A 17,364-nucleotide genomic window follows, 5' to 3' on the forward strand; every position below is an offset into this window, starting at 1 on the left:
CCTCTGGGACTTGTCAGAGGCTGTACACATTTCATGGCTCTCAAAAACACGTTATTTATTTTCCACTTTTTTGCAAGAACAAAGGCATTATATCAAAAAGAAGAGTTGTGGAACCCACTGGTCATCATACAAGTGCTTTAATAGATCAAATCTGCTGCATAGGATATGTTAGTTGGGTTTCATGCAAACACATCTCACACAATCACAAAGACTCAAAAAAGGACTTTCTACAATATTTGTGTTAAATTTGATTGAACAGTTGACATCTCTTAACCTACACCTGTTGTAGTAAGTAGTACCTACTCTACAATGACATCTTTAGTGCGGCCTAACTGTCTCTTAAGCATGAGCAAAGGGCAGTAGACTTAGTCAGTGGGCCAAAAAAAGAACAGTGCTTCAGAAATGACTTTTACGGCTATATTTGAATTTATTTTCTTGTGACTTCTAGAAGACCTTCAATATTTGAATGCCCATTTAATCTGACAAATAGACATATTTGATTGGTGAGGGCTTTGGATACCCTTGTTGATAGTGGGTCCTCATGATGTGCAGAGTCAGAGCATCACTTGTTGGCGGCAGTGTATCATTATTGGCTTTCATTTTTCAAAACAGGCCTTTGATTTGCTGGTTGATTTTGAGTGTGCATACAAACTGCCAGTGAGATAGTAGATGTACTTGGTACTTCATCCTCACCAAAGTTGGGGATGGAACAATTTCCAATTTCCAGCTACTGTACGTCGTACAGTAGCTGCTTATGTCTCAGTATCAGCTTTGGCCCCCAGACTAACTTGAGGGCCGCCTTTTTGCACTTGCAACATGTAGTACACCCTTTCTTGCACCCACAATGTGATCCATTGTTCATAGCAGCTCTGTGATGCTTCTTATTTGAACAAAACTGCCTTTTTAACAAACATATATGTTATTATAATGGAAAATAATGAGACGAAAAGTGGGAAAATGCAATACTGAAGTCAAAGACCCCTCAAGGTCACCAGAGGTCAGATAAAAAAGTGGTTCCACATCTAAAATCAAACCCTAGGGTATGAAGATGATATGCTGAAAGTTTCATGCTTCTTTCATAAAATACACAATTGGTTTGGTTAACTGCCCCACTATTAAGCTCACACAACCTGAGCCATTGTTTCCCTGTAGGCAAGCTGTAATCAGAGAGACATGAATCTGCTCATAATAATATTGTATTGTCAAATGTGTACAGTGCAGTACATATGGCTAATAAGTGTGTGTGTGTGTGTGTGTGTGTGTGTGTGTGTGTGTGTGTGTGTGTGCGTGCGTGCGTGCGTGCGTGCGTGCGTGCGTGCGTGCGTGCGTGCGTGCGTGCGTGCGTGGGGTGGTCCTACAGAGGAAAAAGAACTACAAGAAAAATAAGTTTTGGCTTTTTTTATTGATTCATTTTCTTGTAGTTATTATCTATATTGCTCTTTGTATTCTTTGTATACAACAGTCGACCAGTGAACAGCGCAAGACGATTTCATCTATTGTTTGTTCAGTTGTTGGTATTGTTGTTTTTGGTACAATTGGTATCATTATTGGTCGTAGATTGTGGCATAACATCCATGTAAACAACAACTTACCATTTGAAAATATGCTAAGGAACAGACCTAGAAATACGCTAAGGATGCCATACTGAAATGGTGAGCGATGGATGTAAAAGCAAACAAAACAAGAAACTGAAAAAATACATTCAAAAGAAGAGCAATGGGGTAAATGAATGTAAAAAAAAAAGAAGAAGAATTACAGCAGAAAAACATGCAGTTATATCATGCACTGTTCAATTACTATATAGTTAAAGGAGAAATCCAGACCAAAACACATCCCCCCTAAATTTGCCTTTTTTCAGACATGAATTCTTACTTGGTTTGGTAGATTTTTGTCATTGTTGATCCGTATCCCTGTTTTCCCGACCCCATCCTCACAGCTAAAATGGGGCTGGTTAAAATCGCTAATACAAATCACATATTAAACACGTCTAATCCCTTCCCCTAGAGCCTTTGGGGAAGTCTCGAGACATCCCACTTCGATGCTAATAGCGTCTTCTGTACCATAAACAAGCCTTTGTCCTGGAGTTATTACAGCCAGTATATACACAACACAGCAGTGGTATAAATACGAGAGAATAAAATTGCAGCAAAAGAATATAATCTAGTAGTCTGTTGATCGCTAGAATCCAGTATGAATAAGAAGATGACGTATACGCAGCATCTTGCAATGGGCCTGGTGTACAAGATACACACTAAAAAATGCTGGGTTGTTTTGGCTGGGTTAAACCTGTTGGGTAGTTTAATTGGGTTGTTTTCATGGAGTTGGGTATTTTTTATTTTGCATTTATTTTTGTATTGCTGTTGGGTATGGAGTTATTAGCTGTTGGGTTGTAATTTCTATAGAATTTGTTGGTGTATTTCGGACTACCCAACACATTGGGTTGACATTCAGCAAGTACCTCCCACTAACAACCAAGCCTGACCGAATAGTAATGGCGGACGACTGAAGTGAGGAGACGCGGGCGTTACAAAGGAAGCAAGGTTTGTTACATTCCCACAATTGTTTACCATATAGCCGACTTAATGTATAAAGCTTCATATTGTTGTTAAGATGTAAGTTTGTGAAGCACTGTTGTGTACAGCTTCGGGAATCGATTGGTACGTTGGTACGTTAGCAAGTTAACTGTTCCTTAACGTTAGCAGCCCAAAGTACATTGCTAACACGTTAGCTGGCTAGCTATGTAGCAAACACCCTATGTTGTCCCTTGAAATGACTCGAGAAATGCGTTATTATAGCTAGGAGGACAACGTTCGTTATCTCGGCAATTCGTCTTTTTATGCAATATCACAAGTGAGTGTTATGGTTCGGGAGGGGGAACTTAATCGAGTGAACTGGGGTTTTAGCAATCTGCTAGTACTCTGCCAGGAAGCAGTTAGCAGGCTCACATACAGCAATTCCAATGTTCTACGAGGGCTCTTCTTCAGTCTAAATAAACTAAACTACATCACTACTCGCCTAAACAAATGTAGGTTTACGTTGTTGAAAGTCTGTTCTTCGCGGTGGGAAACCTCTCAGCACCCCACCCACTCTATAAAATACATTATTTGTGTCATGAAATAAAATGCATCCAACTCAACCGTGCCGTTGAGTGGGCTATTATTTCCGCGTTTTCTGCGGGAGTCGAGGTGGATGATTTTTTTTTTTCATGACAAAAATAGTTTGTTTTACAGAGTGGGTGAGGTGCTGAGAGGTTTCCCACCACGGAGAATAGACTTACAACAACTCAAAACTATCTTTGTTTAGCTGAGTAAATCATTAGTTTTGTTTAATTGTACTGAAATCAAGCCATCATACGACAGTGGAATTACTGGTCCTGTTTGTGGGCCTGCTTCCTGGCAGAGCTCAGCGCTCTGCCTGGACCAGAGCTATCGATCAGCTAGCGTAGCTAGCTAACGTTAGTCAGTCCACTGTGTACTAACTAGCCCATGTGAGCTAACAGTGTTGTAAGTCCGGTCGCATCAGTTTAACTGCCGACGGACCAAGTGGCATATTTTAAACCTTGGCAACGTTAACATTTGGGGTGTGTGTGTGTGTGTGTGTGTGTGTGTGTGTGTGTGTGTGTGTGTGTGTGTGTGTGTGTGCGTAGCTGCACCTCCGCCTCCTCCATCAGCGCGAGCCTCAGTCAGTTCGACGTTGTAAACTAACGTTAACGTTATGTTAAAACATTTATACTGCTGCATCTTATTTCATTGTATTATATGTTTGTTCATAATGGACTCTGTGTTTATGTTTCAGGTTGATCCATGGACGAGTTTGTGAAGTCAAAGCTGATTGAGTGGCAGCTTTCTGGACTGATAGAAAGGTTCAGGGGTAAGCTAATTTAGCATCTTCATACCTTTTTTATACCATTTTTATGGGTATTGTGTTATGGCAGCCACTGTCATCATTATGTGCCTGCTATATGCCCTGTACAGTAGCTTGCTACCAATGCCTCAGTGTTTAATATCGATTGATCTGTGGTTAAATTGTAATGGTGAACTATAGTTTACTCTCTACTACAGGGGTGGGCAACATTGATGATGGAATGGGCAAATATATGTCCTCAATCACTCTAGCAGACCACATGCATATTGCTCGACATGTTTTGAGCTAGTAGATCTGCTATTTTTGTAATTGGAAATCTAAAAGTTTTGCTAATTTTGAATTTGAATCCTGAAAAGTAAGATTTTTGTAATGATACTTAGGTTAACCTTATGAACTTAAATACATTGGACATAAAACAGACAATATAATTTTAATACTTTAATATTTTAATAAGTCATTAAGCTACTAGTATAGACTGAAGTAATTAAAGCAGGTGAAATCAAATCAACAAGCAGGCCACATTAAATGAAGGTGCTGGCCGCATGTGGCAGTTGGTATCCTTTCGGGAAGTAGTGCAGCTGAACACCAACCATGCACAGAGCCTTGTGCCTTGCCATTGTTATGGCACCCTAATATCTATTCACGAGTTGCAGTTTTAGTCCTAGACCTGCCATGTTGTGGACCAACACAGGTGTTTCAAAAGGATTTAATTAGCTCTACTGCATTGAATCATATGCATTATAATGAATTAATGTATTGTTAACACCTGTGTGTTGGTCCTCATCATAGCAGGTTTGGATTAAATTATGACATCAGCCACAAGTCGTGAATAACAAGGAACACACAAGCTCTACAGAGCTGGTCACTGTAGTAATATTTTGTGTTCTGTCTTTCAGACGAGGCGATCGATGAGGAAAGCTTCGGGTACCTGGATCTCCCCACGATCACCGCCTTGATCCCCAAAATAGGAGAGAGGCTCAAATTCATTAAAAAGCATAATGAATTTGTAAGTAGTGTGTTCACCTTGATTTAAAATACCCTAGCTCTACTGAATCTTTTTCACTCCTTCAACCCCAGCTTGTACTATTCTAAAGCTCTAATGCAGGGGTCTTCTAAAATTCAGACAGACTGACAGATTTTACCCAGATGAATGATGGGATACGTTTGCTTTAAATGTAAAGCTCGAATTCCTGGGGAAGTGAAAAGCCTTTTTACCCATTTACGAGCGGTACATCATGTTAATCATGCCTCAACATATTTCCAGTGTTCTGAAATTGGCTGCGGTAGAACATTCAACTACATACGATCTTTCCGAAGACACTTACAGCAGCATGAAAATGTTGAGGAGGTGCATAGTGTACCCGCTCAAAATCCAGTCCAGCCTGAGTTCCTTAATGTTGAAGGCCAGCCAGCAGAGGAAGTTGAGGAGTGGGATGAGATTGAGCCAGAGGGCGTTATTGATCGGGTAGCTCATTTTTTAGCTCATTTGAGGTCTGTGCCTTCACAAACATTGTCTGGCATCAATTTGTTTGTTCAGCAGACTTCTAGTTTAATATCTGACCTTGTGGGTAGACTGCAATCAAGGACCATGGAAGTGTTCAGTAGTTTGGGACATAATCAAAGTCCAGAGGTAGAACAACTAATGGTGGAGTTCCAAGACTGTGCTGAGCCCTTCCGAGATTTAGACACGGAGTATAAACGGATGCAGTACTTTATCAAATCAGGAGGCTTCATTGAACCAGTTGAGGAAAGGTTTGGGGATGTTTCCTACATCCAGAGAAGGGCCTCTGCCACCGGCACTGTTAAACAACTCGCGGTTCCTGACACTTTTCAACGTGTTCCACTTACACGTCTTCTAGGACAGGTCCTTGAAATGCCTGGCATCTTGCAGGCAATGCTGGACTGGCAGCAAAGAGATGGTGGAGTCCTTCAGGATGTCTTTGATGGGGAGTTTTGCAAAACACACCCACTCTTCCTGAAAGAGACTTCCATTCCTCTTCTGATTTATAATGATGACTGTGAGACGGTTAATGTTCTAGGGTCAAAGACTGGAACACACAAGCTAGGCTTGATTTACTTACTCATCAAGAGCTTGCCACCAGATCTACTCTCCAGTTTACGGTCACACTTCCTGTGTGCAGTGTACAAATCCGATGATGCAAAAACCTATACTCTTGATGATGTCCTGCGCCCCATTGTTGCAGAGCTGCAGCTACTAGAGAAAGAAGGCATCCACGTTAACACCCCTACATTTAAAGGCGTTGTTAAGTTCTCGCTTGTGCAAGTAGTGGGGGACAACTTGGGCTTAAATGCCATCCTTGGTTATACAGAAAGTTTCTCTGCTAACCATATGTGCCGGTGGTGCAGAGTGCATAAAGATGTCACGGCGAAGCAGACATTGGAAGATCCAGCACAACTGCGTAATGTACACACCCATCAGGCAGATCTGGAACTTGCATGCCTTAAAGAGACAGGTTTGAAGAGAGACAGCGAGTTCAACAAGCTCTCTTTTTATCATGTCACTGATAATGTTGCACCAGACATTATGCATGACATTTTAGAAGGTGTAGGGCCCCATGAAGTCAAGCTCATCTTGAGTTCTGTGATTGAACAGAAACATGTCACACTTGACCAAATAAATTACAGACTCACAAGCTTTGATTACGGCTTTTGTGACAAAGCTAACAAGCCCTCTGTTATTGGCAAGAATGATCTGAGAAACCCTGAAGGGGCCATGCGGCAGTCAGCAGCTCAAACATGGTGCCTTATTAGGCTACTGCCCATCATGATTGGTGACCTGATCCCAGAGGGAAACAAGGAGTGGGAACTCCTCCTACTCTTGTTACATTGCATGGAGTTCATCTTCTCTCCCTCTATTACTGTTGCTGGAACACTGTATTTGACCAAGATCATTGAGGAGCATCACTCCCTCTTCCTTGAACTTTTTCCTGAATTTCATTTGCGTCCAAAGCACCACTTCATGGTTCACTACCCACAAGCAATCAGAAAACTGGGACCCTTGATCCACTTTTGGTGCATGCGGTTTGAAGCAAAACACAACTTCTTCAAACGTGTCAGTCACATCACATGCAATTTCCGCAATATTTGCAAGACAATGGCATATCGGCATCAGATGCACTTATGTTATAATTTTCTATCTGGCTCCGTGTTGAGTCACACTACGGAGGTTGGCCCAGGGCCCAGCACCTTTCTGTCCACCATAGACAGATTTAAAGAAATCCAAAATGATCTAACCAACTTTCCTGTTTTCAGTGAGGTTTTGGTGCCAGCCTGGGTGACCTTCAAGGGCACCAAATACAGACCAGGCATGACGGTATTCCACTCCTACGACTCAGATGGTGAACCCCAGTTTGGGCTTATAAAATCCATCATAATTCTGGGTCAAATGACAAACACACCAACAACTATGTTTGTTATACAGAAGTGGGAAACAAAAGGTTTTGAACGGCACTTGTATGCATATGGTGTGACCCATACCCAGACTTTTGCAGCTGTTGATCCAAGTAAACTACTTGATCATCATCCATTACATGCTGTGAAATCATACAGAGAACATGATGACTGTTTATACATCTCCCTTCGCTATAGAATATTTTAGAATAAATCAGCTGACATGGTGGTGGGTGGGGGTAAAAAGCTTAGGGGTGAGGGGTAGGTAGGTATAGTAGCAAGCGTATGGAAGTTGTGTGCATTAGAGCAGGGGTCTTAACGTTTTCAGGCCAAGGACCCCTTAGTTTAGAGAGAGATGAAGCAGGGACCCCTGCAACCTTTTCATAGATTCCATATAGTTTCATCGTTTGACAGCACGATCATCAGTGTATTTTGGATTCATGTCAATTTGTGTTTTCAGATATTTAACCACTAGAACCGTCGGTACTTAATTAACTTGACTTTTCACTCTGTACTTAGTCTTCTCCTTTTCCCCTCTACAACAAACCTTTTAGCTGAAAATAGCTGATCTACAAGCTCATCGCCTGAGTGCGAGGCGTTGTGAGCTTGTAGATCTGCTATTTCTGGCTAAAGTTCTCTGAATATGGACAACAGGGTTCAAGTGGTTAATGTAAAAAAGGAGGGGGAAAAAGTCACACAAAGAATTGGTCCTGCATTAGAACTTTAGAATAGTACAAGCTGGGGTTGAAGGAGTGAAAAAGATTCAGTAGAGCTAGGGTAGGGGGGTGAAGATTTTCAGTGGAGACTATGGGTGGGGAGCTGCTTTAAAGCTGCTTTAAAGCTGCTTTAAAGTTTTCATTGAAGCTTGTTCAACTCTTAAACGCAGTTTAACAGTTGCACAGATGCACAGGTTGGGCACACTGTGTGCCCACCAGCCACACTCCCAAGACCAGATTTGCCAGCTGCCACAGTTGCTGCCCCATGCCCAGAGATGACTGCAGTTGCAACTCCAACCCCAGAGATGACTCCAATCCCAAACGTAGTGATGTCTGATGCACCAGTGATGCCAGGGACGATTCTGCAGGCAGTTCCATTATTTGTAAGTCATTCTCTCTGATTTAAGTCACCATTTCTTAAAACTACATGTGGGATTTTCTTTTATTATTTAAAGATAAAATTTCTACTTGTTTTCAGCTGTGGGAATATTCTGGGCCAGGCTATTCAGTTGATTCAGGGCCCTTTCCCTATCATGTGCACAGTAACCGAGGCATCCATAGAGGTCTAGACTTTAAGATTAGTGATCCCAAAGACGGGGAAATCTCGCTCTTTCGAACGTCATTTCTACAAAGGAGCGTTGGGAGGTTTAGTGACTCACCCCACATCATTAAGGAGCGTCGGGAGGGTTAGCTACTCACCCCACGGAGGTTAGGTTTAGGGTAAGGGTTAGAGTTGGGTGTCGAAAAGATGACACGTAGTAACAGCGAAAGTTTATTTGCCTTTTTGTCTGTATTCTTTCAGTTTGTCCGCACTGTTCTTTCTGCTGTGCCTGAGGGCAGGACTATAGTTGAGAGCCTGGACAAAGACCAACTGATCACAGTAAAGGAGAGACGTGCCATGGTGCGGATTCTGGTGTCTCACCTCATTGAAAAATGTGGAGAAACGTGAGTAAAAATGTACTGAATGATTGTTTAAATTAAAGTCTGCCCTGACATTGAAAGGTCATGAGTTTGATCCCCGACCAAGTCTTACCAAAATTCAAAATGGTAACCGATGCCTCCCTGCTTGGCTTTCAGTATCAAGGGTAGGATTAGGGGTAAGTCCCTGTGGCATACCAGCGTTAGGCCTATGTCCTAAGATTGTACTTGTACATCAAGCTGTCTGACACAACATACACAGGCGATGGGCTCCTTCCTGGCCTAAGACGACAATACTCTCAAATAGTGTTAATTGTCGTGTTGGCATTTAGAGTGTTTTTTACAGTATGACGACTGTTTCATTGTCTAATGATAGTATATTATGTACATGTTGTTGGCCTTTTACAGACCTCCCTCAGCGACCAAATCTGCCCTGGCCTCCGCTTTGATGATTGAATTCCCCTGCTTAAAGGATGGCAGTAGCAGTGGTTTTGTGAGTACTTTTTGTGAAGTAAAACTAAATGCCTTGCTAGTCAAATACATTTTAGGCTCATGGACTTATGGAGATTATTTTTATATCTTGTCAGGCCACATATTATACCCAGGGGCGTCACCATGTGCCAGCAACCGGGTTCCTAGAAGAAAGACTACGTAACATCAGGAAGCGGTTGAGGAGCGTGAGCGGGCCCAGGCCACGGAGGGAACAAGAGACTGTGGCTGGTCCCAGCAGGACAGCAGTCATACCAGGTAATGGCAATGGCTCTGCTAGATTTGCTTCCGGTTGAGAGTGGTATTTGTAATCTGACAGACAGCTCTGCAACAAATTATTCTTTATGGTGTCACATTTGTTACGCAGCCTGTAATGCTGCATTTTAATTCTCAGTGCAGAATTCTGCTCTGGCTTTTAGAGTTGTTATTCCATTAATTGTGTTTTTCTGTGAAAAATTATTGCAACAATGTTGTCTCAGAGGATTTCGCTACTTTTATATACCAGGAAGTTGGCACACTTGAATCACTTCAAACCTATGGAACCCTGTCATATCAGTGACATAAGAAAATAGTCTATAGTACATTGAGAGATCACTGGGGTCACATAGCCTGATGTAATATTTATATTTGACTAACAGTGTGATCTTTGTATTTTACAGCAGCCACCATATCCGACGAGCGAGCTGTGCAGATGGGAGAATGGTTGAAGAATAACTCTCAGCCCTTCGCCCAGGTGGAGGCATATATGCGCGACACCTGCCAGCACAGGGCAGGATGGATACGGGCCGACCACTCAAAGTCCATTCCCGAAGTCCTGGCCGAGTTCCCTCGCCTTACTTCTCCAGGCATGGTATGTCACAACTCAAATATATGTTTAGAGACATGCTGTATAAAGCCCACTTCTTTTCAGATGTAGTGGAGTTGGTGCATATAATTGCTTCTTTTCAAGTATTGGAGCTCAGCCATCATAGCTCTTGTCAACTAAATGATCTCAATATCTTTTTGTCCTTTATTTAAAATGTCATCACTGTTTGGTCAGGATGGTACTTTTTAATTATGTACTAGGAATATGTGAGTATATTGTCTAAATGACCTTGTTTCTCTATTTGTCTCCATCTTTTAGATTGCTCTAGATTTTTCGATCCTCCACGGAGAGGCTGCACCTAAACTCTTCGAAACGTGGGCTCCTCATTACGCTGACAAGATCATTCGTCTGGCGAAACGTGAAGGGAAACTCACTGTGCCAGAGGAACAGATCAGTCCGGGTAAAAGTTATTTTATAACAAACTTAACAAAGAATACCTTACTACTAATAATTAGTTTGTTTTTATATCATGCTTTTCTGGGTACTCATAAGAACTTGACAATTTGTTTTGTTAGTTAAGTTCTTATGTAAAGTGACTTACTCACAAGAAAGTCAAGTAAGCAAACGGCAAAATGAAAACACATCGGGATGAGAGGCTGATAGCAGAGGAGGATTGTTATATCGATGGGATTTGAGTTGACTTGCATGAGGGGAGTCAGAGTTATGGACGGCTATGGCTGGCGATGGTGAAGGCCATTCAAGTCTATGTTGACACCCATACTTGTCCTCCTACAGGTGCCAGGGGAGAAGTAGCCCTGGCGCTGGTGCCTGTCATTCTCCCTCCGCCTGTTTATAAAGTGGGCAGAAAATTGGTCCGGGCCAGTGTGGAAGAAGCAAAGAGAGCCTTCATTGATGTTAAGCCTGTAAGTCATTTACCGTAATACTTTCATAGTGAAATTACTTCACTTGTTCTTTTACACTTTTGGAAAGCCTGATTCCTCTTTACAACAAGGTACACCTTGTAAAGATTGTATTTGTGGATTGAGTGACACAGCTTAATGTTTAGCAGTGTTACTCATTTCATGAAGCACTTTACAAGTTGTAAGTTCTTACTCCATAGCGACGTGAGATGTATAAACCACAGACCACACATTAGTAGACTGGCCATCGCCCCAGAATAAATTGTTTAAGACCACGTGAGTGGATTTAGGGGTGTCACACTTCTTTCTTATAGAGCTCTACTAAATCAGCTGATGGGGGTGGGAGGGGGTTGAAAGACCTTCAGTAGAGGTGATGAAAATTGCTCTGCACAGGTAGAAATACTTATCTTTTCTTTTTTCTTTTCTTTCTCACCATAGGTCTCAACTAACATGGTGGAGTATTTGGAGCAAGCCAACTCGTCCAGGCCATACCCGTTTGTTCTACTGCTTGCTGATGGGATCCTGTGCTCTCAAGCCTTCGTTGTGATTTCAGGCAAGGCTATTGAGACTGAGACTGCACTCGCAGCTGTGGATACCTGTTTCAAGAGTTTTTATGTCTTTGACTTACACTATCCAAATCAGTGTGCGCCTACTTGGCAGTTCTTCCAGGGTGTGGTTTATGAACTCGAGGGAACGATTGCCCCAGCAGTGAATTTCCTGAAAACTCAAATACTTGCTTGCAAGTAGACTGGCCTGGTGGAGATGAGTCGGGTGATGAGGGGGATTTTGAAGTTGATGCCTTGATGTTCGGGTTTGGTGGTTAACGTTCACTAAAGTTTTGTATACGTGTTGTTTTACACTTTAAACCAAAGACTTAAACATGTGTGCAACTCACATGTAATATATTGTATATTGAGAAAAGTTGTTTACAGTATGTAAAAAAAAAGGTTCCTCTGCATTTTCTGTACGTGCAATATAGTTAACTTGAAGTTTATACAATAATGTGCTAAAAGAAAGATGTGGTGTTCTCTGGAGTGAGCAACTGCGCAGCTAAGTTTTGAATTGTAGTATTTGGAGAACAGTAAAGCTGTCGGCATGCTTGGGGTGTCAGAGGAGGATACCAAAAGGGGAGGGGGCTCATCAGAAAATGGCAGATCTGTCGCATTAACCTCTGACATTAGCTTTATGTACTCTCATGGTCGACTGATCTTTGGCTCCCACGTCCCCCAACTAGGGATGAAACGATAAGCGATATTATCGTGATGTCGATTATCGTATCATGGGGATTAATTTCTCGCAATATCGTCCTCCATCATGCATTGGGATCAATTCACCTTTATTTGCCGAGCTGCATATCTGGTACCATTTAAACCCTAGAATTGGTAGAAGGTACTTATAATACAAGTCTCTTTTTTTTCTCCACTATCAAATGTCTTTGCCAAGTAATAGCCGATCTACAAGCTCACAACACATCGTGTTGCGAGCATGTAGATCTGCTATTGTATTTTGATTATTGCCATAATATTGTAAACTGAGATTTCTTTTGTGTCAATCATGATGTGACATTTTCATATCGGCCCTTCCCTACCCCCAACCCCATGCCTCACTAGTGTTACAGAGTTGTTCGGGTTTGGTGGTTAACGTTCACTAAAGTTTTGTATACGTGTTGTTTTACACTTTAAACCAAAGACTTAAACGTGTGCAACTCACATTTAATATATTGTATATTGAGAAAAGTTGTTTACAGTATGTTAAAAAAAAGGTTCCTCTGCATTTTCTGTACGTGCAATATACACCCCCAACCCCATGCCTCACTAGTGTTACAGAGTTGTGCCTTCTGCACCCTGTGGTGGTGCATGGATTATGTTAATTGTATAACATCATTGTCTGAAATGTTATGTGGAATTTTATGGAAATTCTATCTGGATTTTATGGGATATGGAATTTTATAGTGTTCTTTGACTTTTGAATTTTAATAAATCATTATTGTTACATTGTTGTTGTGAATATTATTTGATCAAGATGTATCACACAATTGTGATAATGTAATTATTTAATTAAATTGATGACTAATGTAATTTAATTAAATTGATGACTAATTATAAACAGGAACAACCATTATAGGTAATAATAGTAATAATTACAATAACCCAACCTGTTGGGTTTAAATAACCCAACAGTGTTGGGTTATTGTAGCCTTTAATTGGGTTATATGAATAACCCAGGTTGGGTTATCTGAACAACCCAATAAACAACCCAATGTTGGGTTGAGTGAAATAACCCAATAAGTTGGGTTAAATTAACCCAGCGTTGGGTCGGTCCAATATTTAACCAGCGTTGGGTTGGGAAACAACCCATATTGGGTTGTTCTTAACCCAGCATTTTTCTGTGTGTACACTACACCTCCAAGATCCCTATGTACCTGACAAACTACTTCCTAAATGTCAAGGATGTCCACGTTCACAACACCAGAGGCAGCTCCACTAACCATGTTCAATTTAGATTTAACACTAAATAAGGCTCTAATCCGTTCTCCTGCTATACCACCAACATGTGGAACGCCCTTCCGCAAGCCCTAAAGCTATACTGTGTAAGTTGCTAAACTAGTGGTCAGTAGCGGTATTGCTTTTTTCGGCCGTTTTTCGCCCGGAGTTGCCGCGGACCACCGCGACGATACGAATCCGTGGAGGGGTAGAACGTAATTTTCTGGCCAGGATTTGGGGATTAAGGTGTTAAGAATCCTTCACCATGGTAAACACTGTAGCTGAGGGAAGCTACTTCCTGAAGATACGGCAGATACGCTGTGATTGGCCGGTAGTGTATCATGTGTGTATGATCCGCGATGTGATTGGCCAACGTATACACAACGTATACAGATGATGCAGATGACGTAATTTTTCCACGAAATTCTACCCCCCTCACGGCTCATAGAAAACATATAAAGAGAAAAGGCTTTAGAAGCTGAAAATAACGGAGTGGGTGTTCTAAAACTTTAGCGATTTAACAGTTAGGACAATTTTAAGATTTGTTTTATAAAAAAAGTTACATAACTTTAAAGGAGTGCAAATCCCTAGCCTCCTTCTAAATTGGTATGAAAAGTCACCTTCAGGCGGCTGCTACGAATCCCCCATGCTTCCACACCCCTTTTCCTTTTTCTGCTTTTGAAATTGATGTTATCCTAGGTAAAGTACTATGAAGTGGTTCCTGTGTAAATAAGCCGTAAGGCTTTCTAGGATCTCCTTTTAGTTGACCTTGTACCAGTGATTTGTGCTGTCATGAAACTGTACTTTTTCCTATTGCAAACTGCTAATACATTCTTCAAATCAAATCAAATGCTTTTTACACTTGCGTACTATGTTAGTTGAAGATGTGGAATCGGGAACTCATGAACTCTATTGGACTGGAGAGGTTAACCTATAGGTTAGGGGTAGACAGAACGATTTTGTCCAGCTCTGGGAAATGTATATGAACGCCATGGAAACAAGTACCTAAATGTAATAACAATATATGGTGTAAAAAAATAATAATAATAATAATAATAAAAAGATAACCCTAAACCAAAAAAGAAATGACAGTCTCATTTGAATCTTTGTAAACAATGGGCCTCATTCACCAATAAGTTCTTAACTTTCTTCTTAAGTTGTTCTTACATTTCTTCCTATTGTGAATTCCTAAGTGAAGTCCAGTCACATTAATGAAACGTTCTTAGGAATGCAAAATTGTTCTTAACTATGTTCTTATCATGATGAATGCCAATCCTCGTAACGTGAAGGGGTGTGCCAGGTAATCCTAATTATCACACTGAGAGCAGGCTCTGGTCCCACATAGGTCAAATCAGCCCAGTAATGCATTACAATGCACACGATGCAGCACTTACTGGTAAACAAACATAGCCCCCAAAATAATGGAAATTCACTTCCCAAAACTCAAATATGATTTGAACCACAGGGCAACCACACTTGCAATTTCACAAATTGCACATTTTCTAGTTGTTATTATTACTAGAGATTTGCGCCCGCTTCCCACGTTTTGGGTACTGTAAGTATACTGTATGTACAATATGAGTCTGATGAGCATCAACTGCACACTGATGATGAACAAGGGGAACTTGGAAAGAGACTTGCAGAGAATAAAGCACACATCATTTCTGCAACAGCAGACAGAAGTGAGAACAGGACAAGGAGGAAGCATCTCAACCATGAAACTGCATCATCATCAGTATTGCAGTGCTGTCATCATCAGTATCACAATCAATTTATTGCATTATTGTTTGAAGCAGTGTTCATTTACTCCACTAAAACTTTGACAAATATGTTTCATTCGACTACCTTTTTTCACAAAATTAAATAAAAAAACTATTCTAAGATGTCTAAAACTATGACTATATTTACAACAAATAAAAGCTATATTGGACAAGAGATCGAGTAGCCCTAAGACAAGTCATTGTTATGGTTGGAATGGGGCTTCGGAAAGGGGGGTGTTAGAAGTGGGGGTGACTGTGTGTCTGTGTTCTGGCATAATACTGTGTATTTCTGTTCATCTATGCTTCCGGGTCAAAATGATCCGAACAGCACTAAAGGTTCAAAAAATATGAAAATATGAGGGGGGTGTAGCATGGGTGTAGTGCAAAAATATTTTTTTTGCATGTTCATCTCAGAAGAATCTTTAAGGCCAGTGAGTTTCAGGTGGAAACATTTTTAACTTCTACCTTTTTTTTCCCAAATGAAAAATAATCTTTAAGGCCAGTGAGTTTCAGGTGGAAAACATTTTAACTTCTACCTTTTTTTTTTCAAATGAAAATGTAAAACGGGTCAAAATGACCCGAACAGCACTTAAGGGTTAACTGGGGACCCCCTGGAACCACCTCAAGGACCCCTAGAGTTCCCCAGGCCCTACCTTGTAAACCGGAGCATACTTATTTTGCTAAATGCCTGTTGCCATTGGTTACGGTTTTAACTGTGTCAGCTGACCACATGTACTTCTTAAGAAGAAAAGTATGTTTGTTACTTCCTCAATTCTCACATATTACTGTACATTCTGTGGTAAACTGTCTATTCCACACACACAAACACACAAACAACACACACACACACACACACACACACACACACACACACACACACACACACACACACACACACACACACACACACACACACACACACACACACACACACACACACACACACACACACACAGGGGGGTGTAGGCCGAAGCAAGTGTCAAATTGTATTTGAGGAAGTGAAACTTCCTAATTCTGTTCAGATCACAAACAATTTCTGCCAGATATGCAAATTCAGTGACCAAGACATGGTCAGTGAAATGAGCTTAATAATGCTTAATAATGAATTAAACATATTATTAGCAAAGCATTTTTACAAAACAAAACAGAATATTGAATCAATATTTAGAAAAAGCGTACATAATTAGTAATAAAATAATGAATAATAATGAATAGATGAGGCCTGTCAGCAGAACCTACTGTAGCAAACTGACAGTTTAAAGTGTGACTTGCATGATGGTGTAAATTATAAACCACACTTCACTTCACACCCTTATGAATGTGTCTGTTTACTTGTGCTGACAACTTCATTTGTTACTTTAGGGGCATTTTGTACTTTTCAGAAAAAAATACTTTATTTAATACTGGGCAATATTGCTCATGCTTATAGGAAAAAATGAAAATCAGACAATATTTTTATGAACTTTTTTTTTTTCTTTTTTTTTAACATGACCATTACAGTTTAGGCATTTAGCATTAATTGAATACTTGTGGTACAAGAACAGGACATCATCAATAGCAGAAAAATAGCAGAAAAATAGCAGATATACAAGCTCACTATGTTCTATCCGTCTGTCTTTCGATGTTATATGAGATACTTAAAGTGTGGTTCCTGTGGAAATAAGCCTCGACTTTCTAGGGTTGGGTTGGGGGGTTTGGAGGGGAAGGGGTAAGGGTGAGGTGAGGGGGGTTGAGAGGGGAGGGGTGGAAGGAGTTACGGGTTGATTGTGTATCTGTGTTTGTACATGATTCCTTGTATTTCTGTGCATCAGGGGAGGGGGGGGTTAGGTGTGGGGAGGGGGGGGGGGGGTTTGGAATGGGGCTTCGGAAGGGGGGTGTTAGAAGTGGGGGTGACTGTGTGTCTGTGTTTTGGCATAATACTGTGTATTTCTGTGCATCTGTGCTTCCGGGTCAAAATGACCCGAACAGCACTAAAGGTTCAAAAAATATGAGGGGGGT

General features: G+C 41.0%; 1 protein-coding gene across 1 annotated transcript; it reads left to right on the forward strand.

Annotated features, from left to right (window-relative positions):
* The first annotated feature begins 2,403 nt into the window (after window positions 1-2,403).
* On the forward strand, window positions 2,404-13,107 carry LOC308282423 (uncharacterized protein). The gene is made up of 11 exons (XM_080722768.1): window positions 2,404-2,540; window positions 3,796-3,870; window positions 4,761-4,891; window positions 8,162-8,374; window positions 8,794-8,936; window positions 9,318-9,402; window positions 9,497-9,656; window positions 10,058-10,248; window positions 10,522-10,663; window positions 10,999-11,126; window positions 11,562-13,107. Exons 2-11 carry the CDS (start codon window positions 3,804-3,806, stop codon window positions 11,868-11,870), a joined length of 1,569 nt encoding a protein of 522 aa, XP_080578894.1. The 5' UTR covers window positions 2,404-2,540; window positions 3,796-3,803; the 3' UTR covers window positions 11,871-13,107.
* Window positions 13,108-17,364: the final 4,257 nt, after the last annotated feature.

Source organism: Nannobrachium achirus, assembly GCF_963921795.1.
Source record: "Nannobrachium achirus genome assembly, chromosome: 3".
Lineage (NCBI taxonomy): Eukaryota > Metazoa > Chordata > Actinopteri > Myctophiformes > Myctophidae > Nannobrachium > Nannobrachium achirus.

Excerpts from the sequence above, each read along its gene's own strand:
- LOC308282423 (XM_080722768.1), top strand. The coding sequence starts at position 3,804 with ATGGACGAGTTTGTGAAGTCAAAGCTGATTGAGTGGCAGCTTTCTGGA. Across the intron at positions 4,892-8,161 it reads TAAGTAGTGTGTTCACCTTG|TTTAACAGTTGCACAGATGC; the intron begins ATTTAAAATACC and ends TCTTAAACGCAG. Across the intron at positions 9,403-9,496 it reads ATGGCAGTAGCAGTGGTTTT|GCCACATATTATACCCAGGG; the intron begins GTGAGTACTTTT and ends ATATCTTGTCAG.